The sequence below is a fragment of the Megalops cyprinoides genome, chromosome 4 (assembly GCF_013368585.1).
Source record: "Megalops cyprinoides isolate fMegCyp1 chromosome 4, fMegCyp1.pri, whole genome shotgun sequence".
Lineage (NCBI taxonomy): Eukaryota > Metazoa > Chordata > Actinopteri > Elopiformes > Megalopidae > Megalops > Megalops cyprinoides.
The window spans coordinates 45,264,843-45,290,357 of NC_050586.1; the positions used below are offsets into that span (position 1 = coordinate 45,264,843).

The 25,515-nt window shown below is 40.7% G+C and overlaps 1 protein-coding gene across 1 annotated transcript in view; it reads left to right on the forward strand.

Moving 5' to 3' along the window:
* Nucleotides 1-6,968: 6,968 nt before the first annotated feature.
* LOC118775950 (ceramide glucosyltransferase-like) overlaps nt 6,969-25,515 on the forward strand; it is a 29,484-nt gene continuing 10,937 nt past the window's right edge. The window contains exons 1-2 of the mRNA XM_036525938.1: nt 6,969-7,138; nt 10,051-10,192. Coding sequence (XP_036381831.1) covers nt 7,041-7,138; nt 10,051-10,192 — 240 coding nt within the window. The 5' untranslated portion in view covers nt 6,969-7,040. The remainder of the gene's footprint in view (nt 7,139-10,050; nt 10,193-25,515) is intronic.

Here is a 25,515-nt window from a genome sequence, read left to right on the forward strand (position 1 = left end):
TACATAACAGGGGCACAGTTAGGGATGTTAAATGCTGAGGTGGGACACATGACCTAAATCATTGTGAAAACAATCCTTGCATTTGTAATGTCAGCGCTATGCTACAGCAAGAGAAATATACAATGCTGACTGCATCCCTTCCAGTTTCATAGGCCTTAGTTTCTCCCTCCTGTCCTTCCTGCCTCACACCTGAGACAGTGGACATTATTTTTCACTGACACACCTTAAATATCCTTTACCCCTCTTTCTGTGTCACTCTTTTTCTGTTTCATAATTTATATATATATTATATATAATATTTTCCTTCACTCTGCAATTTTGATACTCAGAGTTGGACCCTAGACTGTTTTTGTTCTTATATACACTATATGCACATGCTATCCAGCAGAATGTCAACCTGCTTTTCCAAGACACTAAGGCAAGTCACACTATGTTGGACTTAATGATTTATCACAAGGGTAACACATGCTAGCATCCATCCATATGAATGTCCTGTTCCTATTAACTCGTTCAAGTGCTGACAGAGAAAGCATACCACCTGAACCTGTGAAAAAAAATCCCAAATGCAACATTGTTTTAAACACGAGTTTAGTCAACATTACAAAGAGGTTACCAGCTTGAAAGTGCCTGTAAAACATGAAAAAGCATACTTTTCTTTTAAGTCCACTGGTGGCCCACTATTCATCAAGCCATTCAGTTCACATCCACTGACAACTGGCTTGCAGGTGGTGATTGCTATTCCTGTGGAAAGAGTACACAGATCATTTGTATTATAGCTAAAGGTGTTGACATCATCGTCAATGGGGCCTTAGGTGATCCTTCCTATGCTTTTCAAAATGCCAATTTATCATTCATCCTTGGTGATCTTGGACTGAGTTGCGAGACTGGACTATTCCCAATTTGTGTACACATACTTAGTGGGTGTGTTCATGTTATTTGTGTTCAGCTGGCTCAAGTCAGCAATCCAGCCTGAACTGACTAACTGTGCTGGCTTTAGACACTTGTCTGTATGTCACTCAAACTGTTTCAGAATGCATGCATGAGCACAACAATGAACAGCTGAATATGTCTCTCAACCTTTTTGACCACAACAGTGGGTTACGTAATTCAGTTCCTATTACAGAAACATACTGTGCATGCTGAAACAACTGTAGACAAGACACATAACATACACTAGTGAACTCCCTGTGCCTTGGTTGAGAACAGCTGCTCTTTCTCAAGAGGACAATGGAAGAGATGTGAAAAATGAAATGTGTTTGAACAGATATATCTTGTTGCATTCTTCAGATTCTCCTACAAAAAGACAAAAGAAAAAAAAGACCTAGGTTAATTGACCATTTTGGGTAAGGAGTGTCAGACTGCTAACCTTACCCCGAGTCCACGGAGTCCTGTAAATGACCTCTGGTAGGGTTCCTGTGTGCACGTAAAGGTCATTGTGGTCAAGGTGGAATGGCACTGGGTGGACCAGCCAGTTCATGGTCAACTTCTGTCTTGCGGAAGCCTGCAGGCAAAGAAAAATAAAAATCTTTTAGGGAACTAGTTTAGCCTAATGCTTCTTAATAATTTTCAGTAGCAGCCTCATTGATTGCCTTAACAGTCACCTATTAACCCAGTAATTGGCTAGCAATGATTTACTGCTATACAGTAATTCAATATCCATTTGGTAATGTCAAATAACTAACAAGTCCTTACAGAATAAAGTAATGTTGTTAGCAATTGCTTCTATGGCCCAATGTTACTGTCATCCGGGCTGGATGTAGGATTGAGGGTTATAGTAAAGGGTGTGGTAAAAGTTTTTAAGACCGCTTTATTTTTTCCACAGAAACACATTACAATTACACTACAACTATAAGTGTCACAGTGTAAAGTGCTTCTTAAAAACATAGTACCTGTTAATTATTTGTAAATATAAAATAAATCACCTGTTTAAAACAATGTGACAGAGTAAATAAACAACCATGCTTTCATTAAGATCTACCTCATAAACATAGTCAATAGCTTTATATTTCATTGCTGGGAACATGGTCCTTGTACAGGGAACCATCACTTCGTAATATGTAACGTCAGCAAGCGTCTCCTTTCAGGCCCTGAAGAAAAGACATAAGTAAAACGAATTATCATTGTGAGCGTTTTCGGCGGTTACATAATGTCAAAATCCAATGTGAGTAACGTTTGACAGATAGATAACCTAGTTATATGCAAGCTGATTTTTATTCAGCAGTCAATTAAGTCGAGCAACTTAGCAACTTACCTCAGTTTAACTTGTTAGCAGGCAAACAAACTACTGTAGATACATATATGCAATTGATCGTCACACACCGACGTTGGTGTGACACACCAAAGGATCAATAATATTAATGAAAATGCATATGACATATTAATTTGCAATACACATGAAAATTTATGGCCAGATAAAACATACCGCGATCCGTTGTAGCAGATTTGATTGTCGGCTGCAGTTAGCACCGTAAGTGAACAGAATTGATAGCAAAGGCTGAATAAAAGAAAACAACTAGTTAGCCAGTTGCTGTCTAGGCTGAATATATGGTATCACATTTTAGGCTTGGGTGGTGGTATGACTTTGGCGTTGCACTAAACTTGGGACCTGCCGCGCCAAACTGAGGCGGGAATAAGTCTTAGCCAGCTAGCTATTTCAGCTACATGTCGGCGATTTGTTCATGAAGTTATCATCTTTGCCTAAAATGCGCGGTGTTAGTAGTTTTTTTGTTTGTTTGTTTTTTTATCTTTGCTAAGTAGCGAGCAAATCAACGCAGGCTAACTAGACTGATCGCACTAATGTTATATAGCAGGCTAACTTTCAACAAACTAACTAGAATAACTGAATGGATACATGAGACGTATTGCTGCTGGCAGGCTAGCTACTTATATTTTGTTAATTAGCTACATTCAGTATAGGGTAACAACTAGCTACCTCAGGTATACTGAAACAGTGCACTTTCTAAATCAGCGTTCAGGCATAATGTATAGCCTAAGCACCTAAAATACACTGTCACTACCTTCGGTTCTTGATTCCGTCATTCAGCTAATATGCATGACGTGCACTGCTTTTGGCGCCATACATTTCAGACCAGTAGTGTCCTTTCCAGGTTTTGGAGATCCACTAGTGCTTTCTAGGCATTGTAGACTACAACTGAAATAACAAGGGATTCAAGCTCACATCCAGCCCATGACTTCAAGTTGTAGAACTGTAGGTTCTGCATCCTTACTTGTAGTGTACCCTTTTGACTGAAGAGGTAAGTTTAACGTAATTTAGTTCAGTTTGGTAATGTATTGTGTCTAAGGGCTTATCAGAGGTAATTTGTTGAAGTAGGTCTATCTTTTAGGAGTGATTTGGCATTGGGATGCATAAAAACAAAACAAAAATAAATTGTAGTTGGGTCTTAAAGATAGTGAGTGGCTGTTGTTGTGACCTCTATAAGAAGCACAGTACAGCACATAGGGGTCAGAATAGCCAGAGCATGTGATCAGGATTTGTGACCCCACAGGAAAACGGCCAGGCACTCCAAAGTACCTGAGCAGATGGTGTGATTATTGCTTGTAAATACAGAAGTGCTTCTCCCTAACAGGTGATCTGCTAGAATGAATATTTTTTTAAAAATTCCCTGCATACCCCCAAAACATGTGCTGTCGGAGCAGGCGCTTTTTTCTCTGCATGGGAGTTCACTTCCTGCTCTCCAGTCAGTCAACAACCCCTCTCCCCTCCCAGGACTCCAAAACCCAGGTGTTATACATCATTAAAGGCTTATTTCTCATTGTTAAGTTAACTGAAATGTCATCTCTGGACACCAAGATGCCTTCTCTGTCTAACTGCCAGTTATAGCAGTCCTAATTTACAGCACATACGGCACTGTTTGCAATGTGCATGTTCTTGCTTTGTTCTCATTGAGTTTTTGACTTTTTTCTCTGTAGGGGTCTCATTGTAAGCAGTATTTATGATCATTTCCTCTTTTAGAGACATTCTCTTGAAGTCCCTCCATATGATTTCCCATTCCTGGCATGGTTTGGCTCCTTGCCTTTTGTGTGTGAGAGCAAGTACATTCCAAATTACCAGTCATGCATCCTCTAAAATAATGGAATTTCCTTTGCAGCACAGTCTTCACTAAGGGTTTGATCATGCTCAAGAATCTGAAATAAATACTGCATGGTCTCAAAAGTGAGAGGGATTTTTTAAAATTATTTTTAACAATTATTTTGCATAAGTGTGTGTTAGTTCGTGCAATATCACAAATTCCTAAATGCACAGTACACAGATGAGCAGTAGGTATCTTTGTAAACATGTGGAATGTTATAACACAAGGCACAAAAAACATTTAGTTTGCTATTGGTGTGAACATGGAAAGGAATAAAGTAGGGGCTGGTGGTAGATGGCCCATTAGCGGGCTGCCTTCCCTCTGGGCAGCATAGTTAATCATGATTCATAAGGTCACAAGGAAATTTTGCTTTAGGAGGTGGTGTGTTTTGATGAGGAGATAATCCAAGGTCCTCATTCACTTTGGTAATTGAAAGTCCTATTATAGCAATAAGTAGTTTTCTGACAAAATTTCCAAGATTTTCCAATCAAGGCATGTACTTTTTTATTTTATTTATTGTTTATTTTCTTATTAGAAAGAGCCTGAATTTAGTGAGGACATTGGGAACCCCTTACCGTTTGTGTGCCATGGGATCTTTGATGATCACAGAGAGTCAGGACCTCGTTTTAATGTCTCATGCAGAAGACAGCATGTCATGGCCTCCTCACTGCACAGGGGCATTGGCTTTCTGGTCCCGAGAAAAGACTTTCTCCTACTGGCTGACCAACACAATTTCCAGCAGCAAACTGGTTTGCCAAGAAACTTGGAGCCCTCCTATCCAAGTAAAAACCACACCTAATCATTCATAGCTTTAGCCATCAGGCAAGAGATAGCTGGTGGCATGGCATCCATTGGTGTATCTTCCTACATGTATGTCTTTCTCGCTGCTGAAGTGTTTTTTTGAGCATTCTGGTGCAAGCTGGCTGCCCTAGATGTTGATGTGGGAGCTGCACATTGATGGTGGTGGAGGTTAATCACCAACCCCCCAGCCCCCCAAAACACACACACACACTCACACACACATTTTCTTAAGTTCCGTAAAGGGTGTTATGTAGATGTAATGCATTAATGTAATACATTGGCCAAAGTGGCTGTTTGCTTAGAACCAATACTACCCCAGCTACTGTTGGAGATAGGCTTTTAAATGTCTCACATTTAAAAACCACATAGGAAAAATGAATAGAAAAGAGAAATAGGTACAACACTAGTATGACTTTTTTGAACATACAGTATCACTTTCTGGCCATTAGAGTAGCCTCAGCCCATGTTTTCCTTCAGTCTGAGTGCTGCACTTCTCCTTGTGTCTTATAAATGTATTACCAGGTAAAAAAGAAAGTGTCAAACCTTTCAATAAAAATTATTAGTACGTGGGAATACTCAACTACTGTTAGAGAAGGGTGTTTGTGCCACTAAAAGGTTGTTAGAGACACTTGTTAGAGACTCAGCAATTAATAGCAGTTTTACGGTATGTCCAGATTTGTAATAGCTGCTGCTGACCACTACATCATGAAGTCATCAAGGCCCTCTACGCGTACAGCACATCAAAATAATTCAAACATGCTTTTGTCATGTTGATGTGTTGAGCAGATGTGTATATTAGTATAGACAGTGCTGTTGTGGGCTATAGCTCAGGTGTGAGACTTGGGCAGGATCCTAACAGTCAAGATGTGGTTTTCTTGGCTGGCTTACATCTACTCTTGTTCAAGGTGGTGACTGTGTGTAAGGGTGTCATGAAGTTAATAAGTGGTGTTATCTCCTAAAATACAAAAGTGCCTGTTTATGAAGTCATTTGACGCTGTTTTTTGTTTGTTTCCTTTTTGGTTACTCACAAATGTTCTATGCTTTATCTATTAATATTTTGGCCCTATTAGTTGTATTCCATTTACAATGTAGCCAATGCAAGAATCGAACTTCTGAATGCCTGATGGGCTGAACTACATAAACGTAATAGTGACAGGTGTAACCTGTGAATCACAGGTTTGACTTTGACTGCATTATATGTCAATAATGTAATGTGAGTGCATGCTTCGGGGTCTTCAATGGTGACAGACTGTGTTTGGTATTGCGCAGATGCTTCTGTGGTTTTCATAGTCTACTTTCTTCCTGCCAGCTCCCTGTCTTGTCTTATGCTGAGTATAATTCAGGTCACTCGACAACGCTCGTTGGATGGTTGTTGTTGCGACCATTATTTCAGATCTGACAAATGAACATACGATAGTTTTTTTCTGTTTCCTTTAATTTTGTTTATAGGTATTTGTTTTCCAAGTGTCCGCACAGGTTACCTGCTACGAAGACGGATGGAGTCTTTCTAACATATAATTATCGATAGCTGGATTCACTTCAGTTAATCTTTAGCTTGTGTGCCCCAACCCCCTTCTCCCCTGTAATCACGGGGCTCAGTGATGTTTACAGGAATGACGACCGACACATTGTAGGATGGCGCAGATGTGTAGCGCAGTGGTAAGGAGCCGGGCTCGTCAGGTTGCTTTCTTTCCATTGCACTGCAACTGCATCTTTGGGCAAGGTTCTTAACTCAGAATTGCCTCAGTAAAATATCCACCTGTATAAATGGATAACATGTAAAGACTGTAACCTATAATTCACTCTGGATGAGAGCGTCTGCTAAATGACAGTAATGTAAATGTAAATGATGATGTATATAGTCTGAGCGCAAAGACGCGCGTGCTTGCTGATTAGAGCCACGACGAAAACACTCCCGCTTAAAGTTGTTCATATTGTTACCTAGCCGGGGTCAAAAATGTTCCGTGAAAGACTGACTGCCTACGAAATCAGTGTCACCCCGCCCTGCAAAAGCAGCGACCGCCCTTTTATTCTGGGCAGCACCCGCAGTGCCCGATAACTTCAGGTTATTGCGTTCCTGGTTGAGTTTGCATTAGACCGAGCAGTGGTACTTGGCCATTTAAGTTAGCTCCGTATCACAGAACAAGCATGGCCCTCCTGGATCTGGCCGCGCAAGGGCTCGTCATATTCGGATTCATCCTGTTCCTAGTCCTTTGGCTCATGCATTTCATGTCCATCATCTATGTGTAAGTCAGGTTCTTTCGTTTTTAATATGCTGCCGTTGTGTGGAGATAGCTAGCTAAATTGTTCACTATAACATGGTAGATTTGTGTGATTTATTTGCCATAGCTTCTGGCGTCCAAACGGGCTTGGAGGATAGCTGACTGAGTATATATCTAACGTTAGATAGCTTTGCTGTATTGTAAGAACTGTGCATTTAACCCAACCATAATGTCCAGAGCCGAATGACTCCAGCCAGCCGCTGTCTGTCTGCTAGAGCTAGCTACAAAACGAGGATCCAGGTCTCTTTCTCATGATATTAGGCAGCTAATATCATGTTATGTCATATAGATTAGTCTAACGTTGTTTACTGGTTGCTAAAGTACAACATTCAAGTTCCCATTAGTTAAGGTTACTAGCCAATGTACTGTCATTACACGGCACCTGCTGAGCCAGCTAATGTTAACGTAGCTAGCTAGCAAAGGAACCTGGTAGTCAGTGAGGGGTTCTGTGAGATCAGTCTTGAATTAATTCGTCAATTCACTTCACTAGATTTAATGCTTATGGAGTCACTTGTTTTTATATAATTTATTTAGCTATCTTATGTTAGTTGAGTGTCACCCATCTAGCGTTCTAGCGTTGGAGCCAAACAAATGCACGTTAACTAAGGTTAGCAAGGTTGGTAGCTCACTGCAAACGATGATGAGCTAGCTAGCTGACTAACGTTGGCTAAGTTAATAGCTAATACACACACCGTTATGTCTCGCTTCGTCAAATAGCTTGCGGTTTGTAGTCAGCTTACTAACGTCAACGTGAGTTGATTAACTGTTCAGCTAGTCGGGCTTTAACTCATGATGTTGTAATATGAACCGGCATCATATTTTTTTAACCCCGACCTCTTTTTCATTGCCGTTGTGTCCACTGTTACAGCACTGATGCAAATACCAGAAACTGAAGGGTATGAGAAATGAAACAACACAAGTGGTCAATCGTTTCGTTTTCAGTGTTTTTTTAAAGATATGATTTATAATTTTACCGTAAATAAATATAATATGTTAACGTTCAGCCATTAATACCACATGCTTTGTGCATGACTTTAAATTACACCCATCAGTTGCTTTAAGTAATGTTCTTATATACACCTCCCAACAAATCTCTTACCACGTCATGATTCTGATCAAGACTAGTGTGAAACAAGCTAACGTCTGCTGTCTGATTAGCTGGCACAGTTGCACTACGTTTGATAGTCTTGTTTGGTAGATTTTAGCTGGGTTGCTGGTCAACTGCCTTGTTGCTGTCTGTTGATTCACTTTCAGTAAAATGTTCAGTAAAATTGAGGGTCTTCCTTAGTTTATTGTAGAGTAGAAAAAACATAAACAGACACGACAGACAAGTTATCTTTCATTAAGTTTATGAGTGGGTCCAAAAGATTTTGTCCTGCTGGAGATCATCGCAGCCTTTGAGAATTCACCCCCAGAAAATGCACAGCGGAGAGGAGTTGACTGCTGTCCAGAGCAGCTTTTTATTTTGGAGAAATGCCAGGAGACCTGAGTTTTTCTTGACTTCTTTCTGTGATTCACAGACTGTGAATACTATAACAAGGTAACAAGGTAATAAGGTGGTAAAGTAGGAACGCAAGGCAAACTGTGGATGTCGGTACGATAAGAAGTGATGGGAAGGGAATGTTCTTGCATGTCCGGTGTTTTTTTTCCGTGGCAATCGGTAGGTCGAGGGGTTTTTGTGCTGTGACCGAAGACAAGACCAAAAGATTCATAATGGTGAGATCCAGCCGGAAGTTAAATTGTGTTTGTAGAACGGGAACTTTTTTTAACGTAAACATGGCCCTAAGACACATTTCACAAAGGTCCTTCAGGTGCAAATGTGTATTTATATCACGGTGTTGTATTTAAATCTGCTGTTTTGTGCAACACGATAAAGGACACACCCATGTTTGGGTGAGCGAGTGACCTGAATGATTGACAGTCTTTTGATACCGCCTTAGAAGCGTTTGCATCGCTTTCTTGGTACACTGGGTTTGGTTCGATTTATTGATCTTGGTGTCGAACTTTGACGCACTGCAAAAGATCACATTCCTGCATTTTTTCTTCAGGATTATCCCGAGAGTAAAACGACGCTCTCTGAAACGCTTTTCAGGTGCAGGAACTCTCATACTGCCTCAAGTTCTTTAACATTAAATGTAAGAAAGAACTTTGAGAACTTTGAAATATGAAAGAAAACGATCGTCTTCTGTAGCACGGGCTTTTCAACTCCCATGCAAAGCAATTTGCTGTCTGTTACTGTTTCTGTAACTGTTTCTCCAAGCACCTATTATTGTAATATCAGCTACCCCAGCCTTGAATTCACACATCTGGAAAACATGATGTGCTCTGTTATGTGGACCCCAAAGTTTGCACAGTGAAATATGTGACTGAAAAAACAGGTCCAGTATCGGCCTAGAATTTCCTCAAGCTGCAGTTACTGAAAGTCATGATTTTGCATGGCTTCTGGAGCCTAAAATGCGTAGTCTTTACTTGGATTGACATGCTGTTTCCAGGTCTTCTTATATGTGCACTGTTATCTCCTCATTCATAACATATTGAAAAATTTCACTGGCCTGTCTGTGCTGTTAAAATTCCTCAGGAGATCCATCTCACTGTTAGAGCCATGTCTGTGTGACAAGCAAACAACAAACAGGTTGGACTGCAGAAACACCCTGAGGACACTCTTGCATATTTTTGAGTTTACAGTGTAGACTCTTGTGATGAGATTCTTTCCAGGAACCCATTGGGGAGTTATATCTCTGTAGACAGGATGCAGGGTACAGCTTACCTCAGAGAAAGAACTTTTGTTCTTTGAGTAATATATGCAAATGTATAGCAAAGATTCTGTGTTCCAACATTGCTAATATTTTTCCCTCCCCCCTCAACCCCCCCAACAGCCGACTTCATCTCAACAAGAAGACCACAGACAAACAACCATACAGTAAGCTTGTAGGAGTTTCCTTACTGAAACCCCTGAAAGGAGTGGATCCCAACCTCATCAACAACCTGGAGACGTTCTTTGAGCTTGATTATCCCAAGGTAAAACTGCTGCCTTGCAGCAAAAGCAGTTTCTCTATTTCATGTTTTTCATGCTCATGATAGGGTTTACGTAAAACCATCAACGAGTCCCTTTTCTCATAAGTGCTGTGTCCCCTTTGCAGACAGATCACACCCTGAAGTCCTAGGTCTCCATACGCCAGAAAAATCTGGTAGTCTGTGTTTTTGTACAGGTAGAGCTGCAGACATCAGATGTCACATCTCACAGTTGAGTCCTTTCAAATTCAGTTCTGTGTGGAGTGGGTTTCACTGGAGTGCTGTCGCCCCTCTCCTCTGGCACTCCCTGGGTCATGCAAAAGCTTTTGTACTTCCTGCCACAGATTTGTGGCTACAGTTCAAGGTACCTTATGGGTCAGTGCAGATGTAACTGTGAGCAAGTGGAAAGTCCAGTTAAATCTAAGCTCGGCCAGTCAGATTAAAACGTTGAGGACCGGGACTTTGGCATTTTCTAAATCATTCAGTGCAATGATTTATTAGTAAAAATAAAAAAAAATCCTCCCTGCACACTTCCTTTAGTATACATTATAACACAGTGTAACACATTGATGGTGAAGTGTGCTAAGGTATCATGCTAGTAAAGTACTGTCTGGCCATTAACACTGAATTAACACACGTCACATTATTGTATTAAATTCAGATTCTGAAAACTTAATGTGATTCAATAATGGGGATTACATTAAATAAGATATTTAAATTACTTAGAAAAATCAAATCTAATTTCATCAAGATAGATGCTTTACTGAATATAAAGAAGGCTGCAGATGGCCATCCGCATGTATATGATGTTAACCCTTTCCGTCCAAATTTATTTCGTTGTTTTGTAAAGGCAGTGTCCTTACTTTGGCTGCATGTATCTCAGCCTATGCTGCTCCACACAGGATCAGCAAATGCATGCATTAGCACTGGTGGTTTTTGTATCTTACAAGTACACCTAACTACACACCTTATGTGTGTAGTTCTAGCTATATTTAAAGTCAGGGTCCACTAGATAATTGTGTGTTTGTTTTGTGCATGAACAATTTTTTTTTAATCCATTGCATCAGCGGATCAGTGCATTTGCCCCCCCCCGAAAAAAAATGTTTCTGAAGAAATGCTGGCACTATAAGCCATACTGGATAAACTTGTCTGCCAGGGGAATAAACAGCGCAGTTATTAATAGCCCTTTGTGTTACCCCTTTTTGTTCTCTGTTGAAGAATACAGATCTGCATCTTGTTCTGAGTCTGTCAAACCGTCTTGCTCTTTTAATCTGACTTGGTGCCATTTAAATTCATTGTCTCCAGGAAAAATTCCCTGTGTGACGACTTGCCTTATGATTACGTGCTATTGGACATGTGAGCTGCATGTGCCCAGTGATCTTGGAAATGGTCTACTCCCAGGCGATGTCTTTCAGTGGTATAAACATGGGGATGAGCAGAATTCAGGAGCCGACACACTAAAGCCTGACAGGCAGCGGGGAATGGAAAATACTGTGGGATCAGTTAGGTGTCATGGCTGTGGCTTAGGGCTTAATTTATAGTCAGTGCATGAAATCTCCATTTTGCAGGCTGAGCTTTCCCTCTCTGTCATGTTGCAGCAGGCTAAGTTGAACTTGCTTCAGTGAAATGATGCTGGCAATCACTGAGCCATGCAAGATTTCACTGAAGGATGTATTGAAGGATAATGAATGGTTGCTTGAAGAGAATCCCACAAACTTCAGAGATGGAGGGGAGAGTATGACATTCAGTGAAGGAACACTTGGACACAGTCATTGTTAAAATCCAGTTCTTTACAGCACTGAGTGGATGTAGTAAACGGTTCTGTGTGCATTTGCTGTGTCAAGGCTGCACATCAGTGTGCAGTCTCACGGTTATTATAGTCATCACTGCTATTTTTCTTGAATAGCATATTCCTCATGCTGAATTTCCTCTTTCTTGCATCGTTTGACAGATGCCAGCAGTGACACTCTCTTCTCTTCAAACCGCATAAGCATCACCATCTGTGCGCCAACGCCACACGCACACAGCCAGCGTGGTGGAGAAACTGCCGCACTGATAACATCGCAGTTATGACAGCAGCCGGGCTGAGAGGCTGCAGAGCTTCACAGGGTGTTAACTGGCTGTCTATAGCCATTTTCGCATATGAACTCCGGACAATGTGCGGAGAATCAGGTCTGGACATTGTCCGGAGTTGCCCTTTCACACATGTAGCACACAACAGGAGCTTGTCCGTGTCAGACACGTTCTCACGTACTGGAAATACTCCGGTTTGGTTTAGGCGAGGGGTGGTGCCTGGGTAGAGCGTGCAGGAGGCAGGACATGAAGCAAAAAGTATGCAGCAGAAATCACAGTGGCTGTATTCAAAACCGCCTACTGCATACTGTGCGCTGCATACTACACAGGTATATACTATATACTACATGCTATTTTTCAGTGTAGTACCCAGTATGCAAACATTAATGATTACATTTGTAGTATGTTACATTGTCACGTGAAATCATTTTGAGTTTAGAAATTTCCAGATTTCCTCGTGGTATTTTCCAATTAGATGCCGCTTGCATTCTCATGAATGAAAAGTATTGACGAGTTCACGAAAAGTATTCGCGAGTTGAAGTATTTTCAGGTTTTTTATTTTCAATGTCTTACCTTTCAGTGGCATGTGCACATAATGTGGCACGGAGGAGGAAAAGGCGAACATAAGTATTGTACTTTTGGGTAGCCTATAAAAAAATCACACATAGCCATCCAAATAGTGCTACCGGTACACATAATTTATTATTAGTTATACATTTATTATAACAGGAAGGTAAGTTTTTGTTGTTCGCTATGTAATGTTAGGTCACCAGTTCGCCTGTCTCACTATACCTATCACTATTACTTAGCTACAGCTTAGCTAGCTACTAACCAGATAATAAACCACTAACCAACGTTATTAATCATCGTAAGTTGAGTTTTGGCAGTATAGCTATAGCTAACTATCTCTTTAATGATCGTTGGACTCAAAATAACATGTATTTGGATGTATCTGCAATATCAACGAAAGAGTGGAAAGCAATATACAGGCAAGCAGAAGAGTACAAAGCAGATGTTTGTATTCTTCTGGTTTCACGCCAGTCGCACGATAGAAACATCATCAACACGCCCACTTCCTCGCTGTGAATTCTCTGGTCAATGACCTGCTTTATTCACACGTGGACTCAATCGGACATTACATGGTCTTTGTACTAGGGAGCTGGCAGGGTAAAATCCGTCACATGTCTGATCCAACTGATTCGGACATTTGCGTTCTCACATACAGCTCCTCTGGGTAATGTCGAAATAAGTTCAGGGTTGCAGTGCATGTCTGAAAGGGGCTTATATGTCCAGATAGCTCAGCAGGAGGTTCGCTTTCTCCTCAGAAGCGGGCCTTTCTTCTTTTATAATGCCTTTTTAAGATTGTAAATGCTGGGCAGTTTATTCCACCATACCAGGTTCATGACTGTTTGCAAATGACAAGCTGACTCAGCAGTGATTGCAGACTGGGTGCGGGCCTCCTGCACTTGCTGTTACAGGGAGGCTAAAGCTGCAGAGCTGCTCCTGATGTTGACGCCAGCCATATCAACCATTAAGATCGCGCGATACAGACTGAATGCCGGAGATTCTGAGAGCGCGTAGGGGACTCTTCTGCGGCAAAGCCACCCCGCATGCTTTGAGATCGCTGTAGCCCAGGTTGAATTGCATAAGCCACTCACAAGTCAGAAATGCTATTTTTCTGACCCCTGTTGATGTGCTCTGACCTCCATTTGGGGCAGTGTGAATGTCTCAAGGGGCCGCACTACACTTTACACTTGGATGTCTAATGTGAAGTCTTTGTTCTAGAAGAGATGCGGACAGTGATGTCAGCTTGGTTGCATTTTTGCAATATGGTGTGAACATACCCTGACACTTAAGTGTAAAACACTTAATGGTGTTTAAGCAGTCTCAACATTTGGCAGTGCAAATTAGCTTTTTTTTTTTTTAATTTCCTTCTCCAGGAAGTAGGGTTAGGCTGATGGCTAGTAAGCGCTGTGATATTTTAAGGTCTCATAATTGTGATTTCAAAAAATAGCTTAAATACATGTACTAAAATTCATTAGTCATAGAAAATGGAGATCTGCAATCACCTTGACTAAGCGTATTTTTTTTTTTTTTTGAAGCTGGTTTTTGCCTGTATACCTCATTTTTTGACACCACATTGGCATTCTTTGTGTTCAGTATGACCCCAGTTAGACAAGATTGCATATATATTCCGTTTAGAGTGGATGGAAGAGCAGACAAAAGAAGACAAGAACAAGACCCCCAAGTTATGGCCATTTGCCCATTTTTCAGATTCAAACATGATGAAAAAGAGCCAAAGATGATGTTATGGCTGTGCAGTTGGTATTTAACACATTGCTTAAATGCAGGGTTGCAGTGGCATTTCCTCTTTCAAACTCAAGCTCAATAGTGGGCAATTTCAGAAATCATTGTCTTTCATCATTTAATACTGCAAAACGATCCATAGTGTACTGGTAAAAGGACTAGCAGTGACTGTACCAATTTCAAAATGAAAACGTTTCATAATCGTGAGCGTCGCACACTAGAAACGGGGAAATGAACAGAGAAAGTGGACGCTGGAATCATGTAGCAGCACCGTTTTTTTTCTGATGGGCTTAACATCAGGTTACAGGTTACAAATGTCATAGCTTGCTGTAAGGAGGGCAGACTGCTTCCTCAGGAGGAGGTTCATTCACCATTCACACTTGCCCCAGTTTTAGTATGGCTGGTGAAATAGATTATTGTGGAAAGCAAAGGTGGTTTCTTATGGTGTGCAGTTTATATACTGCACTCCCATGGTAATTAAGTAGAATATGAATCAAATCACTAAAATATAAATAAATAAATGAATTGTGATGTGTTGTTGTCTTCGCTCATGTATAAGTTCTGTGAATTGGAAACTCATATTTGTTTACCGAGTAATTATTTGTTTGCCAAAGTGATTGTGTGAAATGCCTTCAGTCAACATTGTGTGAAAGAACCTTCCCATCAAAAAAAATAAAACAATCCAGCTATGCTATTAACAACCTTCCCATCAAAAAGAAATAAAACAATCCAGCTATGCTATTAAGATCTGGAATACTAGGAAGACTTTCTCAAAGAGGATAGGGTGAATAGCTTCAGTGTCTCATCAAATTGAAGGAGACAGTGTTAAAAATGTACTGAATGACATGGGTTTCCGACAAACTTTGATGCGTAGCCATTTGCCTGTCTAACAGTATTTGTGCCATCAATGGACTGAACTGAGGATAACTGATCAGGACCAGCACTTAAGAGCTGGAATTTGGGTCCATTTCAGCATCTTTCTGTATAAGAAGCTTTTGTTGCTTTCCGGAGGCTCTCACTGTTTAGAACTATCACTGTACTTGCTTTTTGCCTGGAACTCCACTAGATCCAGCAATTTAGGCTCACTTATGAAAGGTCAGTGGTGTTCAATATCCACTATTCTTTTATAAATCACTATAAACCTCTTTTAATTCAAGCTGTCTTATTGAGATATCCTGGATGATATAGGCTACCTTTGGACATTATCTGGAATAATTTGCTCATTGCCTCAGAGTCCCTTAGTTGGTTGGTATATTTGACCTTCTTTCTATAGGATAGACACTCTGAGAATGTCCTGACGTGAAATGGTTTGAAAACTGGTTCCCCTGCTCTGACATTTTTTGGTAGATTTCCTGCAATCCCTGAATCATTTTGAATGACAGAATCTCTCATTCTACTACTTTGTCACAAATATGTCTGGTCAACAGGATCACAGCTGGCAGGTAAATGCTTTCTCAGTGCTGGACATTACCGTATTCTCTTTCTCAGCTCCATCAGATTCGTGCCTTACTAGATATTATCCATATGGAGTTGTCCATTGGGTTGTCCCTGGGCCTAAACATAGGAAACTGCAGGCTTGTAAATAGGCTGCATCCGATGCTGTGATAATAATATAAATATAAAACATATACACATGTTTCAGTTTGAACCTTACGTCTTATGTTGCTGATGTGATCCAGCAGTGTTAACAAGAATGTAATATTTTGCTGGCTCTTGGAACTGCTACTTTAAGAACATGATAACAAAATAATTCTTAAATTCAGGAAGAATGTGAGGTGATGGGGTAGAGGGCAATCTGAAGGAAACGATGGAGCCCAGACTGATTGGCAGCATAGTTCCTCTCTTCATCGGTCCTTTACGTTTTGTGTATAAACGCACCTCACAGAGCAGGAGGAACAGTAGCATCTGTGCTCTCATTGATGCAAGGAAAGAATGGCAACCCAGTGAAATCTTACCATAACTGCAGAAACAGGCAGCGTGTCCTCCACTCTGCTAATCTGCTTACGGGTACAAGATGGGGGCCACCCCTCAAAGCAGGGAAGATGCAGCAGTCCCCTGGGTTCAGAAGCAATTGCTGGAAGGGAATAGGAAGTGACTCAGAATCTTCCGGAATAAACATGCTATCAAAAACCATGGACAGAATTCATAGCTCAAACTGTCACTGCATGAAAAACCGGATTTTCAGCACCGTGAACGCCAGAAGATCTCACTAATTCCCGGCAGTTAACGGCTGTTTACAGCCTGTGAAGTTCGCGTTCGCTTGTGCCATAAATTGTCGAGAAGGAATCACTGGCAGCAGGAGGGGGGTGCGGTGGTGTTGAGGGCAACGGCGGAGGTGCGAATGGCTCTAGCATATGAATCGCTGTGAAACCGCCTGGCTAGAGAACTTGCCTCACTCTAGCGGAGGATGAAACCACCATTTTTGAAAAAGAAAAATCACTCGTGATTGGTTGGTAGATCTGTCACTATTGGTCAGGCTATAATGCAGGCTTGGGTAAACCCCCCCCCCCCCCCCCCCCCTTACAAAAATACTGCAGTTACTGAAGACTATATATTCATGTGATATATGCTATATGTTGTATATATTCATGTTATTGTTATCCTATGGGCTACACTATAATCAAGGACATGAATGAATTTATTGGGAAAAAAACATTTGCGAGGAACATGTTGATTAAAAGTAAGAGCTTTATTGATACATAGGAAAAATAGCAAATGCACAAACACAACTGTGAGAAAACAACTGAACTAAAGTAGCTTTCAAAGTGTCCAGCCACTAGAACAACCTGGGGCATCAGATGCACCTTGAAATGTCTTTTTGCTGCCTCAGAGTCTTATGTATTTGTTGGCATTCTGTTCGAATGTAGTCCAGTGTGCTGACGTCTGTGATGCGTAGTCGTGTACTTCCGATTAGCTTCCAGTCCCGTTGTGAGGCGAGCTCAGTCTGTGAAAACAAAATGTAAATGCGTCAAAGAACGTATTTATTTACTTTTATACAGAGTGCATGTAGCCTGTTTTTTTTAAATCTTACCCTTGCTCCGGTTTGTAGTGCCTGCAATTGGCTTCCGAGTTGTGAAGATGACACACCGCTTCCTATAAAATACAGCAAGACAAAAAGTTATTTTTGTGAACAAAACTTACACTGGTTCTGCTCAAGCACTCATAGCTTTAACGACTTTCTCGCCCAGTTGTTTACACGCTATTCAGATCTGCTAGTTACTTTTAGCTTAGGAGTCACCGAATATATTCTTTCCTTCATTTTGGGATTGTGCGCCCGTCTTTCCCTCGTAGTCTCCTCCACACTTGGGCAGCAGTGGGATTCCAAAGCAGCCATCCTACGCTGATGGATGAGAGAAGAGTTTCTATTGGTGGGTTTGAGTTGGATCGACAACATGGCTACACCCATAGATATAGAAATGTAGATAATGCATTGGCTGCTGCTGTATGTCGCCACTATGCGTCTGCGTGGTCGCCATATTGGAGCAGTCAAGATCTGCTTGTAAACGAATACATTGTGTATTGAGAGATGCAGGCTTCTCTACAAAATGGACTGTAACTCGCTTAAGTCTGAACCGATTTTCATGAAATTTGGTTTGTTATAAACATGAGGAATTGAACATGATACTGTTACTTATTGGAATTAAATTCACTTACTGGGGGCGGATCTAGTCAGCTCTATGTCAAAACATTAACCTTCTAAATAGCCACAACTTCCTCTGGGACATGCAGGCTCTGATCTAAGAATAAGCAACACCAAGTGTAAATTATTTAGAATTTAAGCTTTCGTGAGTTTCTCCAAAAATCAGTGGCGGCTGGTGAGCTGGAAACAGGGGAATCAGAAACACTACCTTTAAATCTATCATTACTTTCAACCTGTTCCCCTTTATCCTCATTGATTAACAATAAAACAAATAATCCACAGAATAAGCTACACAACCGCGTAATTAGAATAAATGATTATTATTAAACACCGCAGATTGTCTGTAGTTTGTGTGCTTGCGAAAGCTACAACGTGAGATTGTTTAACAAGGATGGCATGTATCGATTTAAATTACGTTAAATGCATGACACATCACAGCTTTTGTGAGGTCTGTGTTCTAATCGTTATTGTTCATTGCACTCAACCTAACCTAAAAGTTTATTCTCAGTAATTTAAATCGATTTAACTAAATTTATTTGTAATTTGAATTTTGTAACACAAGAAATCTATGATGTGAAAAATTCAAGAGAAAGATTTGGGATTACTTGCCCTCCTTGTTAACAACAACATGATATTGTTTAATTTTCGCAATAGCACACAATTTTCAATCTGCGGTGTTTCGCGAGCATAATCATTTGTTCTAATTACGCGACTGGTGTCGATTATTCTGTGAATTATATCCGGGATAATCTGATCATTTTGTTCATTTGAAACATTCATTTGTTCATCTATTTATACAAGAGATTTTCTTAAAATGGAGTTCGTACCTTTTATAAAAAGGTGTCACCTCTGGACCGGTGGTGAGTAAACCCCCCCCCCCCCCCCCCCACTACCCTGATTTGCGTTGTGCAGCTCACAGCATTTTCATTTGCATGTGAAAGCCGCCCCTAGACCTAGGGGATGGGGGGTCAACTGCCAAGCTTCTCAGGCTTGTAAAACTGCCAGAAATTCAAACCCCACGTCAATTCCTGGCAGTTCCCAACAGTTTTCTGTGCTGTCTACAAATTCCTGTGAACAGTCGTTTACCTGAACTTCCACGACAATTTATAGTGCTGCTTACTGACGAAAATCCCACTTTACATGCAGTGTGTGAGCCTGTTACAGAACTGGCAATCCACAGTCCGCTAAAACCAACAAAGTTATAGTCGATCCAAGCATCTGTTTGTTGTGGGAAACTGACTCCTTGTGAAAATGTCAGAAAAGGCGTTGTTTATGTTGTGCAGATGGATGGAGAAGGAGACAGTCCGTTGGTATTGAGTGATTATAGATCCCAGCAAAGATGTAAAGGATGGATTGAAGAAAGTGATGCATAGTTACACTGCCTCTAGATGTTTATGAATGGTCATTCATGGCATGAGAGAGAGTCTCTCAAGTGCCATCTTAAAGCTTGTACTTTATTTTTACACATTGTAGTCTCCATTGGTGTCACATGCTTTCTCTAGATAGAGGCGAGTAGTGGTCACATACAATGCAAGAAGGTGCTGTATCACCATGGTTTTCAAATGGAGCACCACTGGAATAGGATCCAGGCTTCAGTACAACCAATCATATCTTTGGTGATTTTGAATTGCTCCATGTCAGTTCCACAATTTGGAGGGTGGACAGTCCAGCCATGATTAAGGATTATGTGATATAACATTGCCTTGAGACTGGCTGGGTGTCCTTAAATGAGTAATCTCATTAACTTCACTCTTATGAAGGACATAGTGGGAACATGGCACAGTCTTGTAAATTCATCATGTGCTTGGGTGGGATACTATTTCCTTCCCTGTGGTTGACTTTGTAGATATGGATTCCCTGATCTGCCCGTTTGGCGGTAACCATCGAACTTGCACTCAGTTTTCATGCAGTTGGGTTACCTTACCTTTGGCGGTTCAGAAACAGAATTCATTCACATTTACATTTACATTTACAGAATTCATTAAATATAACAGTTTTAATACATCTGTTTCCAATTTTGTTATTGTTAACGTATTCTAATTTAGTAACCGGATTGCTCAGATGTCTCTCTGCTAATCGCTAAGATAGAATACTTATATATGCAACCGAGGGACTGTAGCCTCTGGTCTCGCGTAGTGTTGCTCTATACAGGTTGCAGTCTCTCATGGAGATGCATACATGCCTGTGGCCTGAGCTCGACCTAAAATGACACTAGTTGTATAGGCGAGGGACTACGGAGTATACCAATAGCATAATGATTCTATGAGCACATAAATAGCAGTTCTCTTACCATACAGTGATCAGCTGCAGCAAGTAAGACGGACGATGAGCATCGAGTTACGATAAATGAATTTATTGTTACAATGTACGGTTATCCAAAATAACAAACAGTAGATAATGCGATGGAAAAGACAGAGTACAACAGAGAGGCAAAGAATAATGAATGGGCTATATGCAAAAGTGCGCAGGAGGTTGTGCTAACGAGTCTCCCCGAACTATGCCAGTTTCCCCCTTATATACCTTAACATAGGGTATCTGGACTTTGGTGCTGTGACCAAACATGGTAAGCTTTGAAACAACAGTGTAGTCACGATTTATCAGTTATAAATACTGTCGTAACAAAGGGGGTACGAAGGGGTGCTAGCGAGTGAGGAATGCGAAGATAAGTGCATTCCTCACTGTCCACTTTTGTGCCACATGATGTAATCTTTATTATGAACCCATCGTACCTCCCTGCTACATATACCATTGACATGTGTGTGAAATTAGCTTTCAAATGACACCAAATATGATTATGTTGCACATGAGAATGACCATTTTCCATACTTTTGACAAGAGATGAACAGAGTCCTGAGTGTGGCTGTGCTGTAGGTTGCCTGGCAGCAGACAGAGTTCAGAGTCCAGGATGCAGCTGCCCTTAGCGTCACCTGCTGACCAGAGACTAGCGACAAGGGTTGGGTTTGGTTGCTTATTCGTTACGTTTGGTGGGTGTTGCAGGGTAACTGAGGTATCCAGATAACTATTGCACCCTCCTGACCTCCTGCAAGCCCAGCGGTAAACACTCGCACTCCTTTGGGGGGTTTTGCAAGAGATTGTAAATTATAAATTGCCCTACAGTTGTCTTTGGTACTGAGTAATATCAACCTATATGTTTTGGTGTGGCTTTAATTTTTCATTTTCCCCAAAACTCATCAGCTCAGATATTTTACTAGTTCAGCTTTAAGAATTCTAGCCAATTATCTCAGGTGCATCAAAGCTGTCAGTACTGTGAGGCACAATGGTCTTCTCATAAACCACTTTCAATGAGAGCTTAATCTGCATTTTATAATTCAGTTATGGTGCTAGCAGCATAAACTAACTGAATTATACCAGATGAGTTCATCAAGGAGGGGAGTGAGATATACATTATAAACACAGTAAAAGTCCCACCTACTTTTCATTATTTTTACATGCATGCTATTATCTTCAATTCCCCAGCTGTTAATATAAACATCATCAACAGAATGAAGCTCATACATTCAGGAGATTGTTCACATAACAGCTATCGTGTTACTCAATTACTCGTTCTCCGTTAGAAGTCCTGTTTTACCCCTGTGTTTGTGAAATTAGCTTTAAAATTGAACCATGCTTTCATTAAGTTTGTGGGGAGTAAGCTGACAGTGACAACAGTGATTTAGGTTGTGGACACAACTAATTTGGGATGGGGATTGCAGGAGAATTTAAGGTAGAAACACTCAACTTCACGTATTAGACATGGTCTTCACTAATACTGGTAAGGGGTATGAATTACACAATCTTACTAGCTGTCTTACAAAACATTTAACAATCTCCCATTCATTACTCCCTGTATTTAAGTGCATATTTGTAAAGTGTATTGTCATTAGTGCATCACAAGCTGTTAAACAGAGCAAGTCTGATTCATTGCCTTTTATAGCCCACTTGAATATTTGCAGTGCCTTAGCTTTGGCTGGTCTTGACTTCAAGGAACGAATCTGTGCAGGTGAACTTTTCTTCTCTCTTTTTTCTTATCTAATCTAATGGTATCTTAAATGATAGCCAGCATGGTTTTCGCAGAGGGAGGTCGTGCTTAACAAACCTCCTGGACTTCTTTGAGGAAGCTACAGCATGTCTGAACCCAAACCAAGCTTTTGATATTATCTGTTTGAACTTTTAAAAGGCATTTGACAAAGTAGCACATGAGAGGCTCATAGTGAAAATGATATCTGCAGGAATTACAGGAGCTATCACTGAGTGGGTTCGAAATTGGTTGTCTAATAGAAAGCAGACTGTAACTGTGGGAGGTATTGTATCAGAACAGTGCCCTGTACAAAGTGGAGTCCTGCAGGGATTGGTGTTGGGGCCTTTGCTATTCCTTATATACATAAATGATCTGGATGCAGAGGTTAGTAGTAAAGTAGTAAAATTTGCAGATGATACAAAACTAGGGGGTCTAGCCAACAGTTTAGAATCTGTTGATACAGGTAATACAGGAAAACTGGGCAGATACCTGGCAAATGACATCCAATTTAGCTAAATGTAAAGTCTTGCATGTGGGAAATAAGAACCTTAGCCAAGACTACTTCATGGGGGGGGGGGGGGGGGGGGGGGGGGGGGGGGGGGGGGGGGGGGGGGGGGGGGGGGGGGAACTAGAATGTCCTCAATTTGAAAAAAACTTGGGAGTAATAGTTGACCCAAGCTTAACAGGTTCTAGGCAGTATGCTGTAGCAGTAAAAAAGGCCAACAGGATGTAGGGATATATAGCCAAAAGTATTGATTATAAATCTAAAGAGGTTATACTGAAATTATACAATGCTTTAGTCAGACTGCACCTGGAATACTGTGGCACCACACTATAAAAAAGATATTGAAGCTCTAGAAAAGGTTTAAAGAAGGGCAACTAAATTAGTTCCTGGCATGAAATATAAAAGCTACGAGGAAAGACTCAAGTGACTTAACCTATTTAGACTTAGCGAGAGGAGACGTAGGGGTGATCTAATAGAGGTTTTTAAATTTATAAAAGGACTCAATGAGGTTGACTACAATACATATTTTAGGGTGACTTCAGTCTGTAAAACAAGGGGACATAAATGGAAACTAGTGAAGAGTAAGCTCCGCACTGATGTAAGGAAGTACTGTTTTACACAAAGAGTTATCCATACATGGAATAGGTTACCAGTTCATGTAGTTGACGCAGAGACCCTTGCTGTGTTCAAGTCCAGACTTGTTGCAGTTTTGGATTCTCTTTAATTGAAATGGTGAGCTTAGTTGGGCCGAATGGCCTGTTCTCGTCATATGTTCTTACATTCATATGTTTTTATTTCTACTATTTCTGTACTATTTTAGCACATATATGTTGCATAACGTCATGTAGATTTAAAATAAATAAATAAATAAATAATAAAATAAGCAGACGTACACTCTGATTGACATGTTGAAGCTAAGGGCAAAGCCGTAAAAGCAGTAATAGTGGTTCTGGACCTTCAAGGGGTGCGTAACAAGTGGATTTTCTGGTTGCTCGGTACCAAACATGTTTTGTTTTTTTTTTGTATGTGTGTGTGTTTGTTTTTTTTTTAGTTTTAGTTTTCATGTCCCTTTTACATGTTGGGTTTTCAGACACCGCCTTCCTGAGTTTTTCTCCAGGTGGCCGGCCCAGGAGGCAGGGTCAGGAATTCACTCATTTTGCCAAGTCTTAATGGAAAGGAAACCTGCAGAGCGGGACTTACTGACTGCAACTCCAAGGACATCATTATGTGGACGACTAAGTCCGATTCAGAAATAAAATTATTTCAGGTGGTTCCCAACCATAAGGCCATTGCATATACACTTACAGTTAATAAACAAACTGTTTCAAAAAAAAGAGGGGAAAATGAATACATTTTAAATTGTTTTTTTAAATTGTTGCTCCCGTCATGACAAGGGTAACCTTCAGGATCACACCAACGGTCACAGTGAGTAATTTTAGCATTGAATAATTTTGTGGCGTTTTTGAGGAAAAATATGTCTTATATGAGAGCAGGGACAATATTTCAAGCTTCATCCACAAAAGTATGTGTGTAATAATCAAATTCAAAATTTCTCAAAGCCTATTTTGTCTTGCAAGATATTTTTCCTTGCTGAAATAGTGTCATGTGATGGAAAAGGTTGTGAAGTGCTGTCTGCACTTCCTTATCTTTGATACATTATCACTTTTTCCTGTTGGTTTTTCATTCAAAATGCAGAGGAAATACGCACACACACAAACACAAAGAAATTTGAGTAGAGAGAAGCCTTTTTTTGAACCTTACAACCTTTTCATTCAGTTGTTGCCCCAGTATTGCTTTCTTGTCATGCTGAGGAGCATGTTTGATTTTTCTTGTTGCATCCCTGTCCTGCTCATCTTGGCTTTTCCTGTTGTGCTGTTCAGAAGCAGACCTCTCTTGTATTAATTAATTTTTCATTTAGGTATAATTCATTGTATGTACAGTACTGTGCAAAAGTCTTAGGCACATAAGATTTTTCACGAAACATTTGTCTTAAAACAGTTCTTTTCTGTCTTCTCCATTAGTGTGTCAATAACAAATATCATATTTTAGATTTCCGAACATTTCTTTTGAAAATAGTGAAATGTGCCACTAAGACTAAATAAAGAAAGAAAGTGGCACACTAACACAAAACCTTCCAGACCCTCCAAACCCTTTTTTTAGGCATATACTCCGTATATACTACATAAGAAGGTTTAACCACAATTATTAACTGAAACAGAAACACCTGTGTAGAGGGAATAAAACTGGGTGTGGATCAACCATACTGAAAAGGTGAGGTTGCAGAACAGATAGCTAATCATACACCATGACAAGGGTGAGCATAGAGACACAACACAAGGTGGTCATCCTGCATCAGCAAGGTCTTTCACAGGCAGAAATTTCGAGGCAGACAGAGGTTTCCAGATGTGCTATCCAAGCTCTTCTGAAGAAGCACAAAGAAACGGAAAATTAGTTCAGCAGATGAAAGACACATCAAGTTGACATCCCTCTGCAATTGGAAGCTGTCATGCAGTGCCATCAGCTCAGAGCTGGCAGCAACCACAGGGACCCTGGTACACCCATCTACAGTCTGGAGAAGTCTGGTCAGAAGTGGTCTCAAGGGAAGACTTGCAGCCAAAAAGCCATTCCTCAGACGTGGAAACAAAGCCAAACGACTCATCTATGCACGAAAACACAAGGCCTGGGATGCAGCGCAATGGCAGCAGGTGCTCTGGACTGATGAGTCCAAATTTGAAATATTTGGCTCTGGAAGAAGGCAGTTCGTTTGTCGAAGGGCTGGAGAACGC